The following is a 23850-nucleotide window of genomic DNA, read 5'->3' as shown; positions in this document are numbered from 1 at the left end:
GAGTTAAGGATGGTTTGTAGCCACCATGTGGGTGCTGGGAATTGAACCTGGGTCCTCTGCAAGAGCAGTCAGTGCTCTTAACTGCTGAGCCATCTCTCCAGCCCCATAAAAATAATAAAATATTTAAAAAAATGTCAGTATGTGTGTTATATGGATGAGAGAGAGTGTGTGTGTGTGTGAGAGAGAGAGAAAGAGAGAAGAGAGAGAACATGGATTCAGGATAAGATTGATTGCTTACAAGGTGACTCATGCCATTCCCTGTGTGCTCACATATCTCTCAGGATGCAGTAGGAGTCACATGTAACCTGTTTGTAACCAGCTTATTCAGAATAGCTGGTATAGCAGTCCCTCCTCCCCTCCAGAGTTAGATAAACAGGAGACTTTTGCTTTGAAATGTAAGCAGATCTTTTGTGGAAGAAGGTCTCTAGGCACTGTTTTTGATACAGGATCTATGTTGCCTAGGCTGGCCTGGAATTTGTAATCCTCCTGTCTCAGCTTTCTGAGTGCTGGGATTACAGGCATGGCTGCTGTACCATGTAGGTCTTCACAACCTGAAGCTTCAGGAAACAGCTTCCTGTTTGTCCTGTAGGAGATAGGATGAGCTTCTTTGCGTGTGTTACCCTTAGAATGTGAGCAAATGGCTCTGGAAAGTGTGTTGAGTGCCCTGTGGGTGAGGTGTGTTTTGCCTTCCAAGGCCTATTTGACTTTTAGATCCTTTAATGCAGGTTGCTAGTGACATCTGCTCAGAAAGCCTGACTACACAAAAACAAAAGGATAATCACAGAGCAACCTTTGACCAATTCCTTCAAGAAACTTCTCACGTCTCTACCAGTAGGCATCTGCCCACCCCCTTAAGGATAGTATGTCTGAAGGGGAAGGAGAGAGAGGAGAGGAGAGGAGAGAAGAAACAGTGCTGACTCATTATATAAACACACCATAATTTATTTGGCCTTTTCCTAGAAGTGGGTCATGTGATTAAATGATAAGAAATTAAAAAAAAATCTTTCCAATCTTTATATATACGCATAGACAGAAGACTTCATTTCTGGCTTAATGCCTTTCTGATATTACCTTGTGAAGTCAGTTATTTCACAATACCCTTAAATGTACTGAGTTTATCGTAATTACTTTTATTCTTTGTCAACTTGATGGTCTATAAAAGCTATCTCATTTTGATTTTTTTTGTGTGTGATATTAATAGCCTTCTGTTCTCATAGGTTAATTAACTTCTGTGTCTTCCTTTAGTATTTTATGGGATGTTAATTTTTTCTTAACTATTTGTAGATCTTCACACTTACATATTAAGAAAGTTGTCATTTCTGCATATGTCATAACATGACAGACCAATGAAGCTTTATTCATGCAGTAATTTACATTAAAAAAGCTTATACTAAGCTGGCATGATGGCTCAACAGGTAAAGGCACTTACTGCCAAGCCTGATAGCCTGAGCTCAATAATCCCCTGGGTCCTACATGGTGGAAAGGGGAGGACTGACTTCCTCAAGTTGTCTTGTGATGTTCACATGTGCACTGTGGCATGTGTACACACACACACACACACATATATATATAACACAAATAAATGCCAATAAAAATTTAAAAATGCTTATACTGATGGACTGTTAAAGTGCAATCAGTACAATGGACCTAATCAAAGTACTTGCCCCTTGAAACACTCTGTCGCTCTCTGCTACTACTTCCTCCCAACTTCCGTTCCTGGCCAAGGGAAAAAGGCTACTTGAGGTCATGATCTGTCAGACCCTGGAAGGAGATGGGACATCTTCAATCTCAAGCTGAAAGTCTTAGATTTCTTTACTCTGTCTGCTCCAGCAGCAGATTGCTGGGAAGTGGCTTTGGGCAAAAGTACACAGGAGAAGGGGAAACACTACAGACCAGTGAGACATGGAGAACTTTCTAGTTCCAAGCGTGAATCTGGTCAGTCATGATCAGGGCATAATATTTTCCCTGTGCTTTTGTCAGCTTCTCTGCCATCAGAAGTCCATTTTTAGGCCAAGTGGACCCTGAACAGAACTGACCAAGTTTTGGTAGCTGGGTATCAGATATCAGATATAACTCCCAATAAAGATTTTTTTTAACTAAACAACTTTTTTTGCTTTTTGACAGAACTTCACAGAGAATGAACTGTAAAATGGTTATGAGGAGGCCAGGTGTGGTGGCACCCACCTTTAATCCCAGCACTCGGGAGGCAGGGGGTAGGTGGATCTCTGTGAGTTCAAGGCCAGCCTGGTCTACATAGTGAGTTCCAGGCCAGCTGGTGCTACAGGAGATCCTGTCTCTAAAGACCAAAAAAAAAAAAAAAAAAAAGGGTTTCCTTTTATTGCTGGGCGTGGTAGTGCACGCCTTTAATCCCAGCACTTGGGAAGCAGAGGCAGGCAGATCTTTGTTGAGTTTGAGGCCAGCCTGGTCTACATAGGGCAGCTGGGGCTACAGGGAGACCCTGTCTCAAAAAGACAAAAAAAAACAAAACAAAAAAAAAACCCCAAAAACCAAAATGGTTACGAGGAGAAGAAATAAGACGCCACCTAGCCAGGTACAGTGGCACATGCCTGTACTTGGGGAACTGAGTGGAAGGATTGCTTGTACTCAGAAGTTCAAAACCACTCTGGGCAACAGAGTGAGACTGTATTTTGAGGAAAAGAAAATGATAAGACAAAAAGGAAAGAGCTACATAAATACAGGCACACCTTGGCTTACAACCAGAAGTTTAGCATTGTCTTTGAGAGGCAAGATCTGAGCTGTGAGACATGTGAAAGCAGTTTCATCTACTATGGTAGCAGCCTTCCTGGCCTAGCACAGGCTGACAGTTGGTATACTACAAGCAGCAGTCTTCTGGATTCAGATAATGAAGGCCGATTTACATGCAAACAGGACTCCCCAGCAATGAAACCTACTAGTTTGTTCTTACCTTTACACCCTTCTGTAGAATAGGAATTGGGAAAGAACCATATGATTTTGAACTTAGCCAAAGTCTAAACTCAGGATCTAACGCCACATCTGGACTATTAAATCTGTAAAACAAAAAATTAAATATTTTGATGTGAAAATTTAAGCAATATGTTCTTAGAGTCTTAGCATTTCAGTGTTTATATGACCTTACAAATAACTTTGTGCTTTCATGTTGCACAAGACATTGTATAAGATTTACTAATTTCCATTTTCCCTTCACATGTGCTCATTACAAAAATTTGGGAAAATTTACAAAATGAGCCAAATGAAAGCCAGGTGCAGTGGTGCATGCTTATACTATTAACCAGAGGCAGAGACAAAACAGGAGGATCAGCCTGGTCTAAAATAGCTAGACTTTGACTCAAAAAACCAGGGGGAGAAAAGACACAAATGAGTTCCATTGGTCAAATCTGGGACAACTGAATATCAAAATAAAAGATAATCAATAGGAACAGGCTAAACCATTTAATGATGGAAATACACCCATAATGATATAATATAAATGCACAATAAGAGGGAAGGAAATGTTTGTATTAGTAGAGCACCGTTAAAAGATTTTTTTCTGTGTGTGGTGCTGGGAACTGAACTAGGGCCTTGCATGAGCTTTCCACTGAGCCATATACCTCCAGCCCCCATGACATAAAACTTGGAGGAATTATGGCATTATGAAGCTACCATTTGGCAAATAATGTGGTAATAATTCAGTCACAAATTATCAAGGGATGATGAAACTATTGGGTGACGGTTTAATATATAAACAAGGTCTGAAAGTATCCACAGTGGCAGATACCACTTTAATCACATGATCAAAATCAGGACCACCAGGAATAAGGGCAGAAGGATCCTGTGTGCTCTGATGAGGTGCTCTGCCAAGTGCACCATGTCTGCAACATTCCTGCAGAGCAGCGTACCCTACACTAGACATGAGGGAACAGCAGGCAAGCTGGACTAAATTCTGCTCCTCACATGACCAACAGGCACAATGAGGCATGTAGGGGTCAAGTACCCCATGTGCAGTCAACCTTCAAACAACTCAGGGAAGAAGTGTGTAAATATGAGAACAACAGAAGGGTGAGCAAAATGAGAGAAGTTGAAGAGGGCCTGTGTTGTGCTTGTAACTTTTTGGCAGATCTGAAGTTATTTTTAAAAAGTTTATGAAGTTTGGGGGCTGGAGAGTTGGTTTAGAGGTTAAGAGCACTGACTGCTCTTGCAGAGGACCTGGGTTCAACTCCCAGCACCCACATGGTGGCTAACAACCATCCAAATCTCCAGTTCCAGGGCAATCTGTTGCCCTCTTTTGACCTCAGTGGGCTGTGCATGACATGGGTGCACTTACACACATGCAGGCAATACACTCATACACATAAAACAAAAATATTTAAAAAATTTACAAAGTTTGAACCAGTTATGATACTACGGGTTAAAGGCCCTCTGCCAGGAACAACCTGAGTTTGATACCTAGCTCCCATGGGTGGAAGGAGAGCACTGACTTCTACAAGCTGTTGTTTGACTTTCGGCACATGTGTCCCCCCCAAAACAAATACATGCAATAAAAGATAAATAAAAATTTACAAAATGAAAACAATAAAAGGTGGAACACAATGAAACAGAAAAATGAAAACAACCTTTAATTCCACTAAGTAGGCTTTCTTTTTCCTCCCTTTAGCTCTTCTCTTACTTTTAAATAGAAATATTATTAGGCTATATACAGTATTTCTAGGTTATTTTTCTTTCTAGCAATATATTATGAATTTCTTTCTTTTTTTTTGAGACAGGGTATCACTGTAGCTCCAGCTGGCCTGGAACTTGCTATGTAGATCAGGCTGGCCTTGAACTCACAGAGATCGACCTGCCTCTGCCTCCTAAGTGCTGGGATTAAAGGCCTGTGCCACCACACTGGGCACATGAATATATTTCTTTAAAACCTAAATTTCAGAGATCTTCTGTTTTGAATGGCACATACTTTTCTGCCACTGGATGGCCTGTATGTCTTACAGTATGTTCAACACTGCTACAGTGTTTTTCTGGGCCATGAAAAGGCCCTCAAGCCTGGAATGACACTTGGCAAAGAGCAGATGCCCTTAAGAATTTTTTTCAACCAATAATGGATGATGTAGTGCAAATGATTGCATCTTCTTCCAAAGTCTACATCTATTAATGCCATAAAACCAAGCAATCTTTGCCTTCTGACTCTCTTAAGTGATTACATAAATGTGATTTTTTAAATAGTTTTTAAACTGCTAAAAAATAACAGTCTGACAACAGTACAAATTATGCCGTGGTAGATTTTTACAAATCTAATCAGGCTGTTGCATTTTAATTTAAATCTCCTTTCAAATACTCAAAGCATAAGAATTTAGGGTCTTCATGGAAATGCTTGCTCTATCACACTGGCTGTACAAAGTAGACAGACAGTAAAACAAGGCTGGAGGAGTAAAACCTGGTAGAATCTAATTGGTTAAAACATTTCTAATTTCACACATTACTAATTCTCCCCTCAGAGTCACAGCAATTGACTTTCAGGACTACAAACAAGGAGTCTGAGCCTGTGGAAACTGTCACCCAACTGAGTAAGTACTGTGGGAACTACAGTCTGGAAAGACTCCAGCCCGGGAAGGTCGGAACAGAACTAAGTACAGGCTAGCAAGTGCAGCACCACTGAGGGTTTGGACTGAGGCCTTGTGCTTGGCTGTTTGGAATCACAGAATATTAAAAATCATGTCATGGGCTGGAGAGATGGTTCAGCAACTAAGGGCACTGGCTGTACTTGTAGAGGATGTAGGTTCGATTCCCAGCACTCACATGGCAGCTAATAACCATCCATAACTCCAGTTCCAGAGGAATCCAATGCCCTCTTCTGACCTCTGTGGGCATTGCATGACACAGGTGCACATACATGCAGGCAATACACCCATACACATAAAATAAAAATAATGGAGAATATGTTTAAAAAACCCATGTCATAGATTGATGCATGAAGAAATGTTAAAACAGAAAACAGTCTAAAGAGGGCTTTGGAAACTAAAAAAAACAAGGAAACAAAAACAAAGCCAATGTGTTCTCAGCATAGTTTTCAGGGTTTTGGAGATGTGAACCTGTGTAGGTAAGCTGACTAAGTGGCTGGCACATTATTTTGTCACTGCTTCTGTATGATTCCAGTTTTACTCCATGCTTTTGGTAATTAATCTCTTCCCATACAAATAACTGTAAAACTTACGAGTCTATAAATAGCGCAAAGTCTGGGCATGAAGGATGATGCAAGGTGGCAGTTCTGGAGGAAGACCCACTGCTGCTTTTTGTTCAGCGCCTTAAAAATGAGGTCTTCTGCTTTGGATGCCTGGCCTTGGCCCAAGGAAATCATGGTCACCTGTTGTGATGTTCCTTTTAACTCTTGTGCAAATCTAATGAGAATATTGGTGAGGTCGATGCCTGGAGAGCATAGAGAGGTATGTTACACTGGAAGCTCCGGTAACTCCTTTAAATACAACCCCACCTTTCTTGAGGGGGTAGTAAGAGAGGATACATAGCCATGGTGGGCTGACTGCAGTTTTGTCTCTTGGAGTACAGGTGTGTGCTGGCACTCTCAGTTTATTCAGCGCTGAGGCTTGAACCCCTCCCCTGGGTAGGCTAGTGAAGACTCTACAAACTGAGCTATATCCCAAGGCTCCTTCTCCACATTTGATTGACAGTACACTGTGGCTGCATCAGTCACAGACAACTTACCATATGAGTGAATAAGGATCAGCGGAGTTTGGGCAGTAGATTCTTTGTAGGACTCTTTCAGATTAACTGTAGTTTTGTGAATATATTCACGCCCCATTTTTTCAATTATAAACTTTCTCACTGAATTCTTTAAACGTTCTGGCCTAAGAATTTTAATCTGAAAAATAAAACAGAAAATAAGGTAAATAAGTAAAAAAAAAAAAATCAGGGGAATATTCCCATTGGTAAAAATGAAATCAGAATCAGAAGAATTTTGGCTCATCCAGAGTTTCCTGGTGTCCTGCTGGGGAGACTTAGCAAGACAGGGTCTCCTAACCCTTGGTAGGCTTTCCTGACTCCCAGCTACCTTGGACCTCTATGTAGCAATTCCATACTCAGTGAGAGAGCTTGCTTTAGATGCACAGGTCCACGTGGTGCTGTCTGATGCTCCAATAGGAGACCTTTCTTAGGTGTTTTCTACTCTGCTGTGCACATCTAGAGCAAAAAGACCCTAGGTGTTTGGGGGTATGAAAATCCAGGAGTAACCCATTCGGAAGAGGACTCAACCTTCTGTTTGTAAGACAACATATGGATAACACAGTCTGTAAGTTTAAGCTGACAGAATGCATGCCTGAAAAGAACTGTGGGTGGATGAAATACTCTGGGAAGCAGAACATGTATAGGAACATAGGGCCTATTGGAATTTACTGTAGATTTCAGAGGCAAGACCTTTTCCATGATAAGTAGTTTATATACAACCATTCGTGCGCTATATATTTACAGAATGAACATGAAATATGTTCTGTGAAATTTTAATGTCTCTGGCATGGCAGAAAAACTGAAATTTATTTTATGTCTGAGAATGAACTACACTGAACCATGGGAAGTTGCTATTTTCTAAAGTCAAAAATTGCCAAATACATCCACCCCCAACGACATGCTTCCAGCATGACCACACCTTCTAAGACCTCCCAAAATACCACCACCAACTGGGGACAAAAATGTTTGATACTTGGAGGCTATGGGAGACATCCTCATTCAAACCACCATAGTATCTAATAGCATGATCAATAAAATTATTCTACATATGAAAAATTGCCAAATACTGAAAATTCATGTTTAATGTGATAAATTTATTATGTAGAATTCTGTTCTTTCCTGTTACTTTTTAGAAAAATTAAACTTAACTATACTTAAGGTTTTTATTTTCACTAAATGCTTTTTTTTTTTTTTTTTTGTCTTTTTGAGATAGGGTCTCCCTGTAGCCCAAGCTGGTCTGGAACTCAATAGGTAGACTAGGCCCCTTGAACTCACAGCGATCTGCCTGCCTCTGCCTCCTGCGTGCTGGGATTAAAGGCATGCACCACCATGCCAGGCTCATACCATATGTTTTTAAAAACTTAAGGAATCTGGGCTCTAACATCAGAACTCACAGTATATCAATCAGTGAGACAGTGTTAGAATCAATCAAATGAACAATGATCAGGCGTGGTTTCCTGACAGCCTCCCTCCTAAGAGCCCAGGCCTCCCAAGGTGTCCTTTGTCCCTCTTCTTTACCATCAGTCAAGCATCTGTGTAAGTTTAACCTCAAGGACTTTTCAGGGGGATGGGGGAGGACGGGGACACGGGACACACATGATACACGACAGAAGACACAAGAGTTCACTGAATTCAATTTCAGTAGCTCTATTTCAAGCAGCCACACATAGTTCTGGAAATTTGCAAGTGCCTCTATTTTGTCATCATTCCCCCTCTTTTCTGTCTACTGACCATATGACTGAAACCTCTGAAAATGAGTCCAAATAGGCCTCATACACTGACTATCTTAGGTATTTTGTCACCTTAACAAACCTGACTAATATATACCTAATCCCATCTCTAATCTTCCAAAGCACCCCTCCCCCCACTCAGTCCCCAGCCAGATTCTGAAGCTAATGAGAGCCTTGGAAAATACCACCTTTGTAAGTGCCACATGGTGGATGTGATTTAGCTGTGAGTCAACAATGTGCTTGTTGACACTGAACCCTGGAATCAGACATATTACCTGTCATGGGCAGGCTGGGCAGCCACTGCCTCCACTCTCCCGAGGGAGGAACAGGGATCTGTTCCTGTGTAACAGCGTGGAGAGTGGAGCAGAAGCAGGCAGGGCAGATCCTAAACCAAGCTGGAGAGAAGGGTGCTGCCCTGTGCTCGCTGTTCATCTCTCAAGGTTTCGTCCTGTCTATAGAGGATGAATGAGGGCAAAGCCACCACATGAAAAGACAGCAGGCTGATGCAGACGTGCCTCCCTCTGTACTGATGTTCAGGAAATCTCGGTTTTCAGAAATTAATGTGTTTTGCTTATAAAATTTTAATTCTGAAGAGTTTAAATCATTAATAGCTTATTTGAAGCATTTAGAATCTTAATGTTTTTCTCAGCACATCTTACCAAAATAAGTCTTTGAAATGGAGTGAGTTTCTCCCAAGGAAAATTTATAGGATTGCACATTTCATCATTTTCATTCAGGAGTTCAGCTAATACTGTTGAGAGAAAGAAACGGAAATTAACAGTTCATATTGCTCAAATAGGTTATGGTACAAATCGATGCCATAAATTATGAAATGTTTAACATGTCTAGCTAATTGAGTATTATTTTCATAGGATTTGTGGGGTCATTAACTATCCTTCATATCTCAGAAGACTTAGGCTAACTGCAGTGGATGGATGAATAGGGATCTAACAGGCACAACAGCGAAGGGGAAAGTGAGAAGGGGCGGCCAGCCCTTCGCAACCTGCTTTTTCAAATGAAATTTCAATGTCCAGATGAGAGATTTTTATTCACAACCACCTGAACAGATATAGGAAATGAGAACCCACAGAAAATCACATAGGATTATATAATTTTTCAAAACTTAAATATTGTATATTTTTTCATACTGACTTCTCTTGCATGGCAGTGCAGCCTTGCTTAGCTGGGAAGCCCTCCAGCCCTCATTCCCAGCCATCCCTCGTATGGTTATTATTTTCACTTACGTGTTTCTCTGCCCTTTTCCCAGTGTCTGACTTTACACACAACTTGGATTGTAAAAAAAAACTTTCTTGAATGTGCTAATATTGGTGTATTGGGTTTAAAAAGCCCATGGTACATGTAAGTCTAGTCACAAACGGTTAAGTTTGGAGTTATTTGCACAATAAAATGATCCTCACTTTACAGAAAGAGTTAACAAAGAGCTCTTTTAAATAAAATATTGACTTTACATTAAAATAACTTAGGGATCATAGATGGATTAGTGACAAATACAGCAAAATAAAACAACCACGATCCAGGGAGAAAGCTGTATGGGAGACAGGAGGCTCTCCATCAGAACTGGACGTCAAGACGGCATGAAAATAGACATAACTGACCGTATAAGCATTTCAATATTTGCATAGTACCGATACTGTAAACAAATCCAATAAACAATGAGCAGATGCAGAAAAACGTTTATACAAAACTGAATTATCTTCAGCATTAATAGGATTCTTAGGAACATTCAAAAAAGAGAAAAGCGATTCAGTAGAAAATAGGTAAAGTGTATGAACAAGTAATCCAATCAGCTGATGGACATTAAAAATGCTTTAACTTGCTAATATGAAAATTAAAATCAAAGTATTTTAAACATTTCAGATTGGTATAACTTATTTTTATTTTATGTATATGATGTTATACCTGCATGTATGTAAGTACACCCATGTTTTACAGTGCTTGTGGAGGACAGAAGAGGGTGTCGGAGCCCTTGGAACTGGAGTTAAAACAACTCGTGTAATTTTGTGGGTGATGGGATTCAAACCTGGTCTTCTATAAGAACAGCCAGTGCTTTTAACTGCTAAACCATCTCTCCAGCTCCCAAACTGGTATAGCTTATACAAAATCAATACTTCCATTAGAAAATGGGTATGCATACTGCTGGTGAAAAAATATCATTTAGAATTTTTAAAAATATTTATTTTTATTTTATGTTTATGAGTGTTTCGTCTGCATGTTTATAAGTACACTCGCGCCATGCAATGCCCATGGAGGTCAGAAGAAGGAGTCAGATCCCATGGAACTGGAGTTACAGATGATTGTTAGCCACCATGTGGGTCCTGGGAACTGAACAAGGGTGTTCTGGAAGAGTAGCCAATGTTCTGAGCCATCTCTCCAGACCCCACAGTGCCACTTTTGTGTGATTCTGTGTAAATATGGCCCTGAGGTCAGAGGCCTTCATCTTCACCTGCCTGTCAGTGTGCCCATCTGTAGACCACATGCCTACTTCCCTATGGCCTGTGTGTCCTTGTGTGCCTGGTCAGATCCCCTGGAACTGGAGTTACAGATGATTGTTAGCCACCATGTGGGTCCTGGGCACTGAACCCCGGTCTTCTGCAAGAGCAGCTAGTGCTATTAATTGCTGGGCCAACTCTCCAGCCTCATTTAGACTTTTAAAGAAATTGACCTGGTAGCAAGATTTGCTTTCGACCAGTAATTCTACTTCTAAAATTCTGTTTCTTACAGCGATAGAAACAGAGGGTGTTTATGCTGTTGCACAACATAATTGTTATAGCAAGAATCTGGAATTTAAAAATGGAGAAAAATGTGTGGGAAACAAACTTGGTTGTGTCCCATGTGGGGATATCACAGTGAAAGTGCCAGGGGAAACGGGAGAGAGACAAAGTGGGAAACAAAAAACATAAAATAGCAAGTCTCTTAAAGTATAATCCAGGGCTGGAGAGATGACTCGGTCATTAAGAGCAGTGGCTGCTCTTGAAGAGGACCGAGGTTCAGTTCCTAGTACCTATATGGTGGCTAACAACTGTCTGTAACTCCAGTGCCAGGGGATACAATGTTCTCTTCTGGTCTCCATGGGTACCGCACACATGGGTGCATTTACATGATGCAGGCATAATCTGTTTCATGTGTAATTTTAGCAGGTTTTTTTTTCATGGTTACAATTTTCTTTCTGTGGTCCTCAGGATTGAAAACCAGGGTCCTCGATATGTTAGGCAAGTGCTCTGCCACTGAGCCATAGGCCTAACTCACGTGTAATTTTGTTTTTAAAGATTTGTCTGGGGGGCTGGAGAGATGGCTCAGCAGTTAAGAACACTGGTTGTTCTTGCAGAAGATTCGGGTCTGAATCCCAGCACCCACATGGCAGCTAACAACTGTCCATAACTCCAGTCTCAGGGGATCCAACAGCCTCTTCTGTCCTCCGTGGGCATTGCACAACACGGGTGCACTTACCTACATGCGGGCAAAACATGCATACACATAAAATAAAAATAATAAAATATTAAAAAATAAATTAAGAAAAAGATTTGTCTGGGGTTGGAGAGATGGCTTAGTGGTTAAGAGCTCTGGCTGCTATTGCAGAGAACCTGGGCTGGGTTCCCAGCACCCACAAGGTGGTTCACAACCATCTATAACTCCATTTCTGGGGGTTCTGATGCCGTCTTCTGCTTTCCATGGGCACCAGGCATGCACATGGTGCACACATACAGACAAAACACACATGCACACATGGGTACCAGGCATGCACATGGTGCACACATACAGACAAAACACACATGCACACATGGGTACCAGGCATGCACATGGTGCACACATACAGACAAAACACACATGCACACATGGGTACCAGGCATGCACATGGTGCACACATACAGACAAAACACGCATGCACACATGGGCATCAGGCATGCACATGGTGCACACATGCAGGCAAAACACTCATATACAAACAATAAAAATAAATAATAAACAATAGAAATAAATCTTAAAAAAAGATTTATGGGGGTTGGAGAGATGGTTCAGCAGTTAAGAGCACTGGCCGTTCTTCCAGAGCACCGGGCTTTGGTTCACAGCACCCACATGGTGGCTAGATCTGATGCCCTCTTCTGACCTCTGTGGGCATTATATGACGTACATGCAGGCAATACACTCATTCATACACATAAAAAAAACTGATTAAAATAACTTATTTATGGCTGGGTGTGGTGGTATATGCTTTCAATCTCAGCACTCGGGGGCAGAAGCAGATCTCTGCAAGTTCAAGTTCAGCCTAGTCTACATAGTGAGTTACAGGTCAGCCAGGGCTACATAATGAGACCCTGTCTCAAAAAATTATTTTTTTTAATTGTGTGTGTGTATGTGTGTGTGTATGTGCACATGAGTGCAGGTGTCCACGGAGACCACAGGTTTCATATCCCCCTGGAGCTGGAGTTATAGGCAGCTGTGAATCGCCTCACGTGAGTACTGAGACTCAAATTTGGATTCTCTGCAAGAGCAGTAGGTATCTCTTCAGCTTCTCATGATTTTCAAGGGCACATACTTGCTATATAAAATGAGGACTCTATATAGGCTTATTTAGATTCAAGGTTTAAAGCCAGTAGTGTGTGATAATGTGATATACTTAATGTGTCAAAAATTCAAAGAGCTTCATAAAAATCATTTCCTAAGATTATTATGAGGGTTACATTGAATAAAGAGTGTATATGTAGAACACAGTGATGGTCCTCACTTCAATTTGTGATGAGCTACCAGCCCCACTGATAAACTGAAAATCTACATATGCATGCATGCATACTAAGGGTAGGTCAAGGTACGAATGGCTTCTTACCTTCCTCAGGTGATCTCCAACTTCTCTTCTGTAAGACATCTTCTGAAGAGAAAGGCGTGCCTATCAGAGAGTACACAGTCTTGCTGTTCCTGAAAGCATTCCATTGCGGTATATTTGTCAACAGTGATTTGCAGAGCAGGGAAAACGGTTCCAGCTGACTGCTGATGTACTGACACTGCTTCCACCTGAAGTCAGGCAGCCACTGAAGGTGTTCCTTTTTACGTATTCCAAATATACCTAATAGAAAAGGGAAACGACTAAGGATACATCCTTTACCTTTCCTCATTACAAAGTAGATGACAAACAAGTATTTGTTGTCAAGGAAAGAACAACTTGATGAAAAGGGGCTGGGGATGTAGTTCAATAGCAGAATGCTTGTCTAGCACACATGAGACCCTGAGCTCTATTCCTAGCATCACGATAAGTAAACAAGACAGACACTAACTAGGTAGGTTAATTACTTTCTTTTTTTTTTTTTTGATATTTTTGAGGCAGGGTCTCCCTATACCCCCAGCTGGACTGGAACTCACTATGTAGACCAGGCTGGCCTCAAACTTACAGTGATCCACCTGCCTCTGCCTCCTGAGCACTGGGACTAAAGGTGTGTGACACCACTCCCGACAGGTTAATTACTTTTTGTGATGGCAAATACAATATAATAAAATTTATCATTTTAATTATCATCAGTGCAGAGTTCAGTGGTGTTAAGTATATCAACATGATAAAACAGATCTCCAGGGCTTTTTCTACATCCATTACACAATTCGCCTCCCTTCTGCCTCTTCCAGTTCCTGGTGGTCAACATTCTACTTTGTGTCTGTGAATTGCCTTCCTTAGATACCTCATCGGAGTGGTATTTGTCTTTTCGTGACTGTCTTCATTTCATTGAACAAATGTCCTTAAGGTTCAACCATGTTGTAGTATGTAATAGAATTTCCTTTCTTTTAAAGACTGAATAACATTCCAGTATATATTTATGCCAAATTTTATTTATCTCTCATTCATTGGCAGACATTGGGTTTGTATCCACCCAATGGCTACTTAGGTAGTATTGCTATGAATATAGGTGTGCAAATATGTCTTCCAGATTCTGCTACAATCTTTAGAATATACACTTGGAGTGTGACTGTTACATCATTTAATAGTTCTATTTTTAATTTTTTGAGGAAATGTCATTCTGTGTTTCACAGTGGTTGTACCATTTTACAATTCCACCAGGAGTACATTAAAGTTAAATCACAGCCAAGTTGAGAGTTTTGGTTTGGATATAAAGTGTTCTCTCAGGCATATGTGTTTCAACACTTGGTTCCCAGCTAGTAGCTCTTTTTAAGGATGTTGTGGAACCGTTGTAATTACCTACCTAGCAGAAGTAGGTTGCTGGGGTGGGCCTTAAAGGTGATAATCTGTTTCTGGTTCCAGCCTAAGCTTTCTGTTTCCCAATCCACCAGGGTGTGAACAGGCTGAGTTTCAAGCTCCTGCTGCCATCCCCAGACTGCTATCCCCTCAAATTGTGAGCCCAAATATTTCCTTCCTTTCTTTTTGTTTGTTTGTTTCCTTTGGATATTCTGTCACAGTGACAAAAAATAACTAATACTAATGTCATGAAACATTTTCCTTTGTTTCTTGCTAGGAACTGAAAAAAAAGTTTTGTGTGTGCATATGCATGCACGTGCACATATGTGTACGTGTTGTTACGTGTATGGTCTACATATGTCTTAGTGTGGATATGTTCATGAGTACATGTGGATGTGTGTGCATATGTATGAACGTGTGCATGTGGAGGTCAGAAATTGATGGCTGGTGTCTTTCCATCATTTCCTACCCTTGGTTTTTGAAACAGGGCCTCTCTGTGACCCTGAAGCTTACGAATTCTGTTCAACTGGTAACCCCAGCTCTAGGGGATCTGACAGCCTCCTTCTCAGTGGCACTGGAGTTACAAGTACACACCACTGTGCCCAGCTTTTTACCTGGGTTCTGGGACTTTGAACTCAGGTCCTCATGCTTGCACAGCAGGCACATTTTTGAGTCATCTCCCTAGCCCTCTGATAGGTTTATGGTTTTAGGACATCTAAATCTTTACACTATTCAAACTTAATGGGCGTATTGGTACAAATAAGGGTCCATCTTGATTCTTTTACATTTATGTATCCAGTTTTCCTAACAGTTGTTGAGAAGACTGTCCTATCATTATTAAGTAGTTATGGAACACTTATTATTTGAGCATAGATATGATGGTTGACCAGGTGTGATGGTGCACACCTTTAATCCCAGCACTTAGGAGGCAGAGTCAAGAGGATCTCTGTGAGTTCATGGTCAGCCTGGACTACATAGCGAGTTCCAGGCCAGCCAGGCCTACAGTGAAAAGTTTGTTCACATCTCCCCAGGAATAGTGTCAGACAACAATAATTGTTCCTAATTGTCTTATATCTGTTTATATTTCTGTAGTCTAGTATCCATCCATCCATCCACCTATCTATCATCTATCTACCACCATCCATCCATTTATCCATCCATCTGCCTGCCTATCATCTATCTATCTATCTATCTATCTATCTATCAATCTATCTATCTATCTATCTATCTATCTATCTATCATCTGTCTATCTATCTATCATCTATCTATCAATCAATCAATCTATCTATCTAATCATCATTTATCTATCCATCCATCCTTCTGCCTATCTATCATCTATCCATCGATCGATTGATCCATCCATCCATTCATCCATCCATCCATCCATCCATCCATCTTCTCTCCCTATTCATCTATCCATTTATCTACCTACCTATCCATCCAGCTATCTTTAATCCAGTTTTGTGGGTTTTTTTTTGAGACAGAGTCTCACTATGTAGCCCAGGCTTACCTTGAATTCATGATCTTCCTACCTCATCCTACCAAACTGCTGGGATTATAGGCATGTGCCACTAAGTCTGGCCTGTGGAACACGTTTTAATACCTTTTCTCTCATTCCTCATTTTAGTAATTTGTGTCATCTCTCTTTTTTCTTAGTTGAGTTAGAAGTTTGTAATTTTTAAAAAACACTAACTCATAGTTTTACTGCCATTTCCTATTATGTCTTCTGTATTCTCTTTTTTTTTTTTTTTTTTTTTTGGTATTTTTGAGACAGGGTCTCCCTGTAGCCCCAGCTGGATTGGAACTTGCTATGTAGACCAGGCTGGCCTCAAACTCACAGAGATCTACCTGCCTCTGCCTCCCAAGTACTGAGATTAAAGGTGTGCACCACCACACCTGGCTATCTTATTTTTATTCAATATTTTTATTTTTTAAAACTTTATCATCTGTGTGTATGCATGTGCATGCACATGTGGATGTCAGAGGACAACCTTCAGGAGTTGGGTCTGCATGTGGATTCTGGGGCTCAAACTCAGATCATCAGACTTGGCAGCAAGTGCTTTTATAATGTGAGCCATCTTGCTGGCTTCCCATGTAATCCTTATCATTTCTTTCCTTCTGTTAGTTTTGCATTTAGTTTGTTCTTTTTATGGTTCCTTGAGGTGGGAATTTATCTTGTTGATTTGAGACCTTTCTTTTTTGATACATTCATAACTGTATAAATTTTCCTCTTAGCATTGTTTCTGCTACACCATGAAAGTTTTGATATATATATTTTTAATTTTTTTGTTTTATGTGTATGCGTGTATTGCCTGCATGTAGGTAAGTGCACCCATGTTGTGCAATGCCCACGGAGGTCAGAAGAGGCTGTCAGATCTCCTGGGACTGGCGTTACGGACAGTTGTTAGCTAACATGTGGGTTCTGGGATTCAAACCCAGGTTTTCTGCAAGAACAACAAGTGTTCTTAACCACTGAGCCATCTCTCCAGCCCCCATATATATATTTAAATAATTTATTGAAAATTTCATACATGCATATAAGGTGTTTTGATCAAATCCATGCCCACTCCCTCTTCTCCAATTCCTCCCATATCCCCCCATCACTTTTTTTCTGATAACTTCATGTACTCTTTCTTCGTCTTTGATTTATTTATTTTTATGGGGCTTTTGGCTACTCTAACATTGCCCCCCACCAAGAGGAGGCAAACCTAAAATCTTTTAAGGATTAGATAAAAGATCCCAAATATTTTCAGTATTTTTGGCCTTTGGAATGGAGTAGGTTGCTAAGAGGCCCAAAGACATTGTGAGTTTTAGCCAAATAACTGGCTACTTTTATTTGGGGTCTTTTTACCTTAACTGCCTAGCCAATTCCTACCTCCTATTCTTATCACACCATCCTCTGAAGAGGTTACCCAAATTGCCAATAGGGAATCGGGACACAGACCGCTCTGACTTCTTCCATGCTGAACAGGGATGATATTTTTGTCTTCATTTGTTTATAAGTATTTACCATTTTCCTCTGGGATTTCTTTTTGATTTCTTGCTTATTTAAGAGTATGGTTTAATTTCTCATGTTTGAAGATTTTCCAGTTTTCTTTCTGTTACTGATTCCTGGAGCTTGGAAAACATTCTTAGTATGGTTTCTTCTTGAATTTGTTAAAACTTGTGTTATGGTATAACATTTGTGTAGCAAGGAAAGTGTTTATATGCACATGGGAACAATGTACATTTTGCTGTTACTGGGCAGACTGCTCTAAGTCTGTCTGGCTTACTGTGCTGTTCAAGTCCTCTATTCACTTAGTAAGTTTTTGTCTGATTGTCTGTTACTGAAAGTGAGCTATTGAGGTCTCCTACTACATCATGTGACTCACTATTTTCCCTTAAATTCTATTAAAGTTTACCTCATCTATTTGGGAGCTCAGAAGTTTGGTGTGGACATTTATTACTATTGGATCTTCTTGACAAGTTAACATTTTTCTTGTCATATAAAGATGTCTTGTAAAAGTTTGAAAAATCCATTAGCTAATCCATGTCTTTTTAATAGGGATTTAAATCTATTTCCATTTAAAGTTTGATTTTTTGGATGCATGCTGCTATTCTGTTGATTGTTTTCATGTTTGTAACTATCTTCACCCTCCTTCATCTTTTATTGCCTTTTAGATATTTTGTTGCTTTTTTTTCTTGTAGTGATGTTTTGATTCTTTTGTTTTCTTTTGTGTATATGCTACAGACATTTTCTTTGTGGTTTCTAAAGCATAAAATACATTAATTTTGTGGTGTATTAGTCACTTTTCTGTTGCTGTGATAGAAACACTGTCCAAAGCAACTTATAGAAAGGAAGAGTTTATTTGAGCTTACAGTTCCAGTCTGTCACGGCAGGGAGGCACGGTGGCTGGAGGTGGCTGGAGCAGGAGCAGCAGAAGCTAAGCTCTCACATCATCACACAGGCACAGGAAGCAAGAGGGCAACTGGAGATCTGGCAAGGCTTAAGAACTCTCTAAGCCCACCCTCAGTGATGTGCTTCCTTCAGGATAGCCACACCTAAAACCTCCCAAAACAGCGCCATCTTCTCGGGACAAAATGTCCAAATACTTGGAGCCTATGGGGGACATTTTCATTCAAACCATCACATTCCACCCCCTGGCCCCCATAAGCTCATGACCATATAAAATACAAAATGCATTTAGTCCAACTTTAAAAGTCCCCATAGTCATTATCAGTCTCAGTACTATTCAAAAGTCCACAGTCCAAAGTGGATTTAGGAAAATATCTTAACTGTCCTCTATAAAAACCAAAAGACAAATTACATACTCCCAACATACAGTGGAACTGAATACACATTACCATTCCAAAAGGGAGGAATGGAGGCATAGTAAGGAAATACCAGACCAAAACAGGACCGAAAACCAGCAGGACAAACACCAAATCCAGTAGTTCCATGTTCAGCTTCTGGGACTTTACTTCAAAGGGCTTAGATGGCTCAGCCTCTCTAGCTTTGCTGCGTGCAACACACATCTCTCTCTTGTGCTGGTACCACTCCCTGTATGCAGGTCTTCTTGGCAGATGCCTCATAGCTCTGGCATCACGAATGGCTTTTTGGGTCCCCATTGCCAACCAGGCTTCACCTTCACAGCTTCATGCAATGGCCTATCAGGGCCTTCTCTAGGCAGGGAAACCCCTGCTATGTGCTGCCTGGACTCAGCAGCTCTCTGAAACTGCAGAGGAAGAACTGACGACCCCTTCACTCTTGCATCTTTTATGCCGCTAAAACCAACACCAGGTGAATGACAATGACAAGTTTGACTGCAAGTCTGGGATGGACTCCAGCCTGCTTTATCCATTTTAGAAGCTTTTCTCTTCAGTGGTACCTGCAGGGTTTTCCTTTCACAAGTTGGAGGCTTAACTGGGTGTGGTTTTGCCCTGGAGGCACTCTCTCCACTGTTTAAGTTTGACTCTCTAGGCCCCTCCTTAATCACTTTAATGTCCTTATCAATGGGATCCTCTCCATCACACGCGGGGCTCCAACATTTCTCTTCCTAGTGCTCTTTTTCAATCCAAACTGTATTTCTTTCTGCCCCATTTGCTCTCTTTCACTGTAGATCTGCATAATAGTCACCATTAATATCCATACCACCGTTTCTACATTAGGCTGTCTTGAAATTTCTTCTGCCAGAAAAATTAGTCCATGACTTTTCAACTTAGCCTCAGGCAAGCTTTTTGGTCAAAGGCAGACTCCAGCCAGGTTCTTTGCCAAAATATCCCAAGTGGTGCTTAAGTCCTTATTTCCCTCCGGAACTACATTGTTCTCAGCACTACTTTCTTCCAGGCCCCTACTAGAATGGTCTGTTAAGCTCCGCTTACAGCAATCAACCACTTTTCTAGCCCAACCTTCCAAAGTCTTCCACATTTCTTTAAAACCCCACATGGTCAGGTTCTTCACAGCCACCACCCCATTCTTGGTACCAATGACTGTATTAGTCACTTTTCTGTTGCTGTGATAGAAACACTGTCCAAAGCTACTTATAGAAAGAAAGAATTTATTTGAGCTTACGGTTCCAGAGGAATTACAGTCCATCATGGCAGAGAGGCATGGTGGCTGGAGGTGGCTAGAGCAGGAGTAGCAGAACCTAAGCTCTCACATCATCATGTAGACACAGGAAGCAAGAGAGCAACTGGAGATCTAGCAAGGCTTAAGAATTCTCTAAGCCCACCCTTAGTGACATGCTTCCTCCAGGATAGCCACACCTTCTAAAACCTCCCAAAACAGCACCATCATCTGGAAACAAAATGTCCAAACACTTGGAGCTTATGGGGGACATTTTCATTTAAACTATCACATGTGGCATTCTATTTTAAACTGAAAATAAGAATTTCAGTCACATAAAATACTCTCTCTTTTAGCATTTGACTCCCACATTTTATTCTGTAGAAGTCATGAGGCATATGCTAATATATTTTGTACATATAATTATAAGATATTTATTTATTGAGTGCCACGGTCTCCCTGTAGCCTGTCTGAAACTCGCTATGCAGACCAGGCTTGCCTCAATTTCACAGAGATCCGCCTGCCTCTGTCTCCTGAGTGCTGAGTGTTAGGGAAAGAGGAATTTACTGCTTGTTTGAAATTACTGCTTGTCTGAATTTACTGCTTGAATTTACTTGTTTGAATTTACTGCTTGTAACTAATTAACTCAACTGGAGACACAGGCATCCGGAGATAGGGGCAAGTGCTACAGCCCCGGAGCCTGACCTGTCTGATCTGTGTCGTGTCACGTAGGCATGTCTGCTTACACAAGACAACAGGGAAGGGTCGTGCCAGGCACATACCACCCATCCTTCCCCAATTGAGACACCTGAAGGGAGTTGTAACATCTTTCTTGTTTTGAAGTTTGATTATTTGAAACTATTGGTTAAGTGAAAAGCGCAGACTTTTGAGCAAGTGGGAGCCTATATAATCCCTGCTTGAAGTTGCTTCAGGGTCGATTGCTCCAACCAGACCTGCGTGTCTTGGAAGGACTGTCGACCCCAGCTAGCTGGCTTAATAAAACTCTGCTTGATTTTTGCATCTCCATACTCGTGCATTTGTTCTCCTGAAGAGACCCACCGAGTCACGGACCCTAACATTTTGGGGGCTCGTCCGGGATTCGGGGGTTGCTTCTGGGGGAACAAAGGATGAAAGGAGGCAGAGTTTCTTTTCTCCGGACAGGGCAGTGTAATTCGAGGGTCACCCCCTCGTGTCTGTAAAATCCAGAATAAAGCGAGAGTCACCATCTCATGTCTGGTCTTGCGTTAGTAATCCCGAGTGAGGAAGTCCGGGTTCAAGTCCCGGCACCTAGGTGAAAGTCCAGGTAACCAGCCCTGGCCCTAGGGTCCGAGTGTCTTGGTCCTAGGAAGGAAGCCTGCCATCAAATCTGGAGCCCAAGGAGGAAAAAATCGAGCTGGTCATTTTGAGGCAGTCCCAGTGGATGCCATTTGGGAGAATCACGAGAAGTCTCGGGGATCCTGAGTGCTTGATGGTTGTGCTAATTGTCTTACTGGGGGGGGGTCTGGTTTTGTATTTTTCTCTACGCTCCCTATTTTAAACCTTCCCTTCCTATCTGTATCTCCCACTCCTCTCCATCCCTCTCTCCAGCCACTGAGAAAGCTCCGTGGGCACGGGTCAAGCAAATAAGAGCCATTAGGGCGCTCGCCGCTGAAAGACTCCTGTGAGAGGATAAGGGGGTCCCAGGCATGAATCCCAGAGAAATTCACGTCCCCCAGAGAAGAAAAACTGGGCAACGACAGGCACCCATCCACAAGCACACCCACTGGCCATCATTGTTTAGAGTGGCATCTTCACTTCTCCCTTTTCATCTCCCTCTCTCTTCTGTGACCTCCACCATGGGCCAGACTCAGGCCACTCCTAAAGGTTTAATCCTCTCTCACTTCTCAGAGGTGAAGGAGCAGGCTTTGAAATTGGGCCCTAGCATCAGGAAGGGTAAGTTTGGCACTTTCTGCTCTACTGAATGGCCCACCTTTGGAGTAGGTTGGCTGACCCAGGGGTCCCTTTCCCTGGACACCATCGGCAAGGTCAAGGCTGTCATTTCCCGGCCTGACCCAGAGGGCCACTCAGATCAACTCCCGTATATCCTTTTGTGGGAGAATCTGGCAGAGGATCCCCCATCCTGGTTAAGGCCCCTCTTGGTGAGAAAGCCTCATGCTTGCCCACCAAAAGTCTCCATCATGGTCACCCAGGAAGGTTTGAAGTCCTCCAGTCACAGAGGCAGGGATCCTAGTGCTCCGCCAGTTCTCCCCGAGAGCTCCTCCCTCTACCCCCCTTTGCCCATTGAACAGCCACCACCTTATGCACCTCCACGAGGAGGAGAAGCCGAGGCAGCCTATGGAGGGGGGGATGGAGCTGGGGGTCCCCATGGGAATCCAGTGGTTGCCCCCTCCCCAGACTCCTCTACAGGAAAAGATAGACGACCTGGGGAGGCGGGAGGGATGCAGTTAAGGTCTCGAGGAAACAGTGACCAAGTGGGGAAACTCCATCCTCCACCACAGGAGGAGCCATGCCAGTTCTGCCTGTCCGAATGGTTGGCGGCCCAGATGGAGTTCAGCAGTATCAATACTGGCCATTTTCCTCTAGTGAGCTCTACAATTGGAGGACCCAAAATCCTCCCTTTTCTGAAGATCCTGTGTCTAATAGGTTTGGTAGAATCCATTATGTACACCCATTGTCCCACGTGGGATGACTGCCAGCAGCTACTTTGCACCCTCTTCACAACAGAAGAGCGAGAACGCATCCTGAATGAAGCCAGGAAGAATGTCCTCAGAGAAAATGGGAGGCCCACTACCCTTCAGCCTGCCATCGATGAAGCGTTCCCCCTCACCTGCCCAAATTGGGATTTTGGGATGGCAGAAGGTAGAGAGTGCCTCCAGGTCTACCATCAGACGCTGATGATTGGTCTCCAGATAGCTGCAAGATGGCCCACTAACCTGGCTAAGGTGAAAACAATTGTTCAGGGAGAAACTGAAAGCCCAGCCGCGTATCTGGAAAGGCTATTTGATGCCTATAGGCAATACACCCCTATAAACCCAGAGGCAGAGGAACACAGATCAGCTGTAGTCCTCTCTTTTATTAACCAGGCAGCCTCCGATATCAGGAGAAAACTCCATAAGTGGGACAATCTGGGGGAGATTTCTATTAGGGAGATGCTGCAACAGGCAGAGAAGGTCTTTAATGCTAGGGAGTCTCCGGAGGACAGGGAGGAGAGGCTAAGGAAGGAGGAACAGGAGATGCAGGATAAAAATAGGAAAGAGGACAGAGAATTTCAAAGAAAAGAGAACAAGAAGCAGAGGGAGGAGATGGCCAGAATATTCTTGGCCGGAGTGAAAGGGAGCCCTGAGCAGCCTCAGAGAGCAGGACCCTGCCCATCTAAACTAGGGCGGGAACAGTGTGCCCTGTGCAAAAGATATGGGCACTGGAAGAGAGAGTGCCCACAAAGAAGAGGAAGACAAGGAGGAGGGAGCCCTATCAGGACCCTCCACCTGGGAGAAGGAAACTGACAGGGACGGGGCTCGGCACCCCTCCCTGAGTCTTGGGTAATTCTGTGCATGGAGGGGACTCCCACTGGGTTCATGGTAGATACTGGAGCACAGTATTCAGTTCTCAATCAAGCTCACAGTCCTCTAAATCCAGGATGCACAAGCATAGTCCAAGGAACTACAGGAAC

The 23850-nt window shown here is 42.2% G+C and overlaps 1 protein-coding gene across 1 annotated transcript in view; it reads right to left on the bottom strand.

Moving 5' to 3' along the window:
- Dnah14 (dynein axonemal heavy chain 14) overlaps positions 1-23850 on the bottom strand; it is a 322248-nt gene that overhangs the window by 34696 nt on the left and 263702 nt on the right. Inside the window, 6 exon segments of the mRNA XM_029559013.1 lie at positions 2927-3029; positions 4963-5027; positions 6185-6396; positions 6691-6847; positions 9098-9183; positions 13282-13518. Of these exon segments, the coding sequence (XP_029414873.1) occupies positions 2927-3029; positions 4963-5027; positions 6185-6396; positions 6691-6847; positions 9098-9183; positions 13282-13518 (860 nt within the window).

This window comes from Nannospalax galili, unplaced genomic scaffold, assembly GCF_000622305.1.
Source record: "Nannospalax galili isolate Female #2095 unplaced genomic scaffold, S.galili_v1.0 scaffold368, whole genome shotgun sequence".
Classification (NCBI taxonomy): Eukaryota; Metazoa; Chordata; class Mammalia; order Rodentia; family Spalacidae; genus Nannospalax; species Nannospalax galili.
The sequence above is the reverse complement of the archived record's forward strand: the minus strand, read 5'-3'. Positions and strand labels throughout refer to the sequence as shown.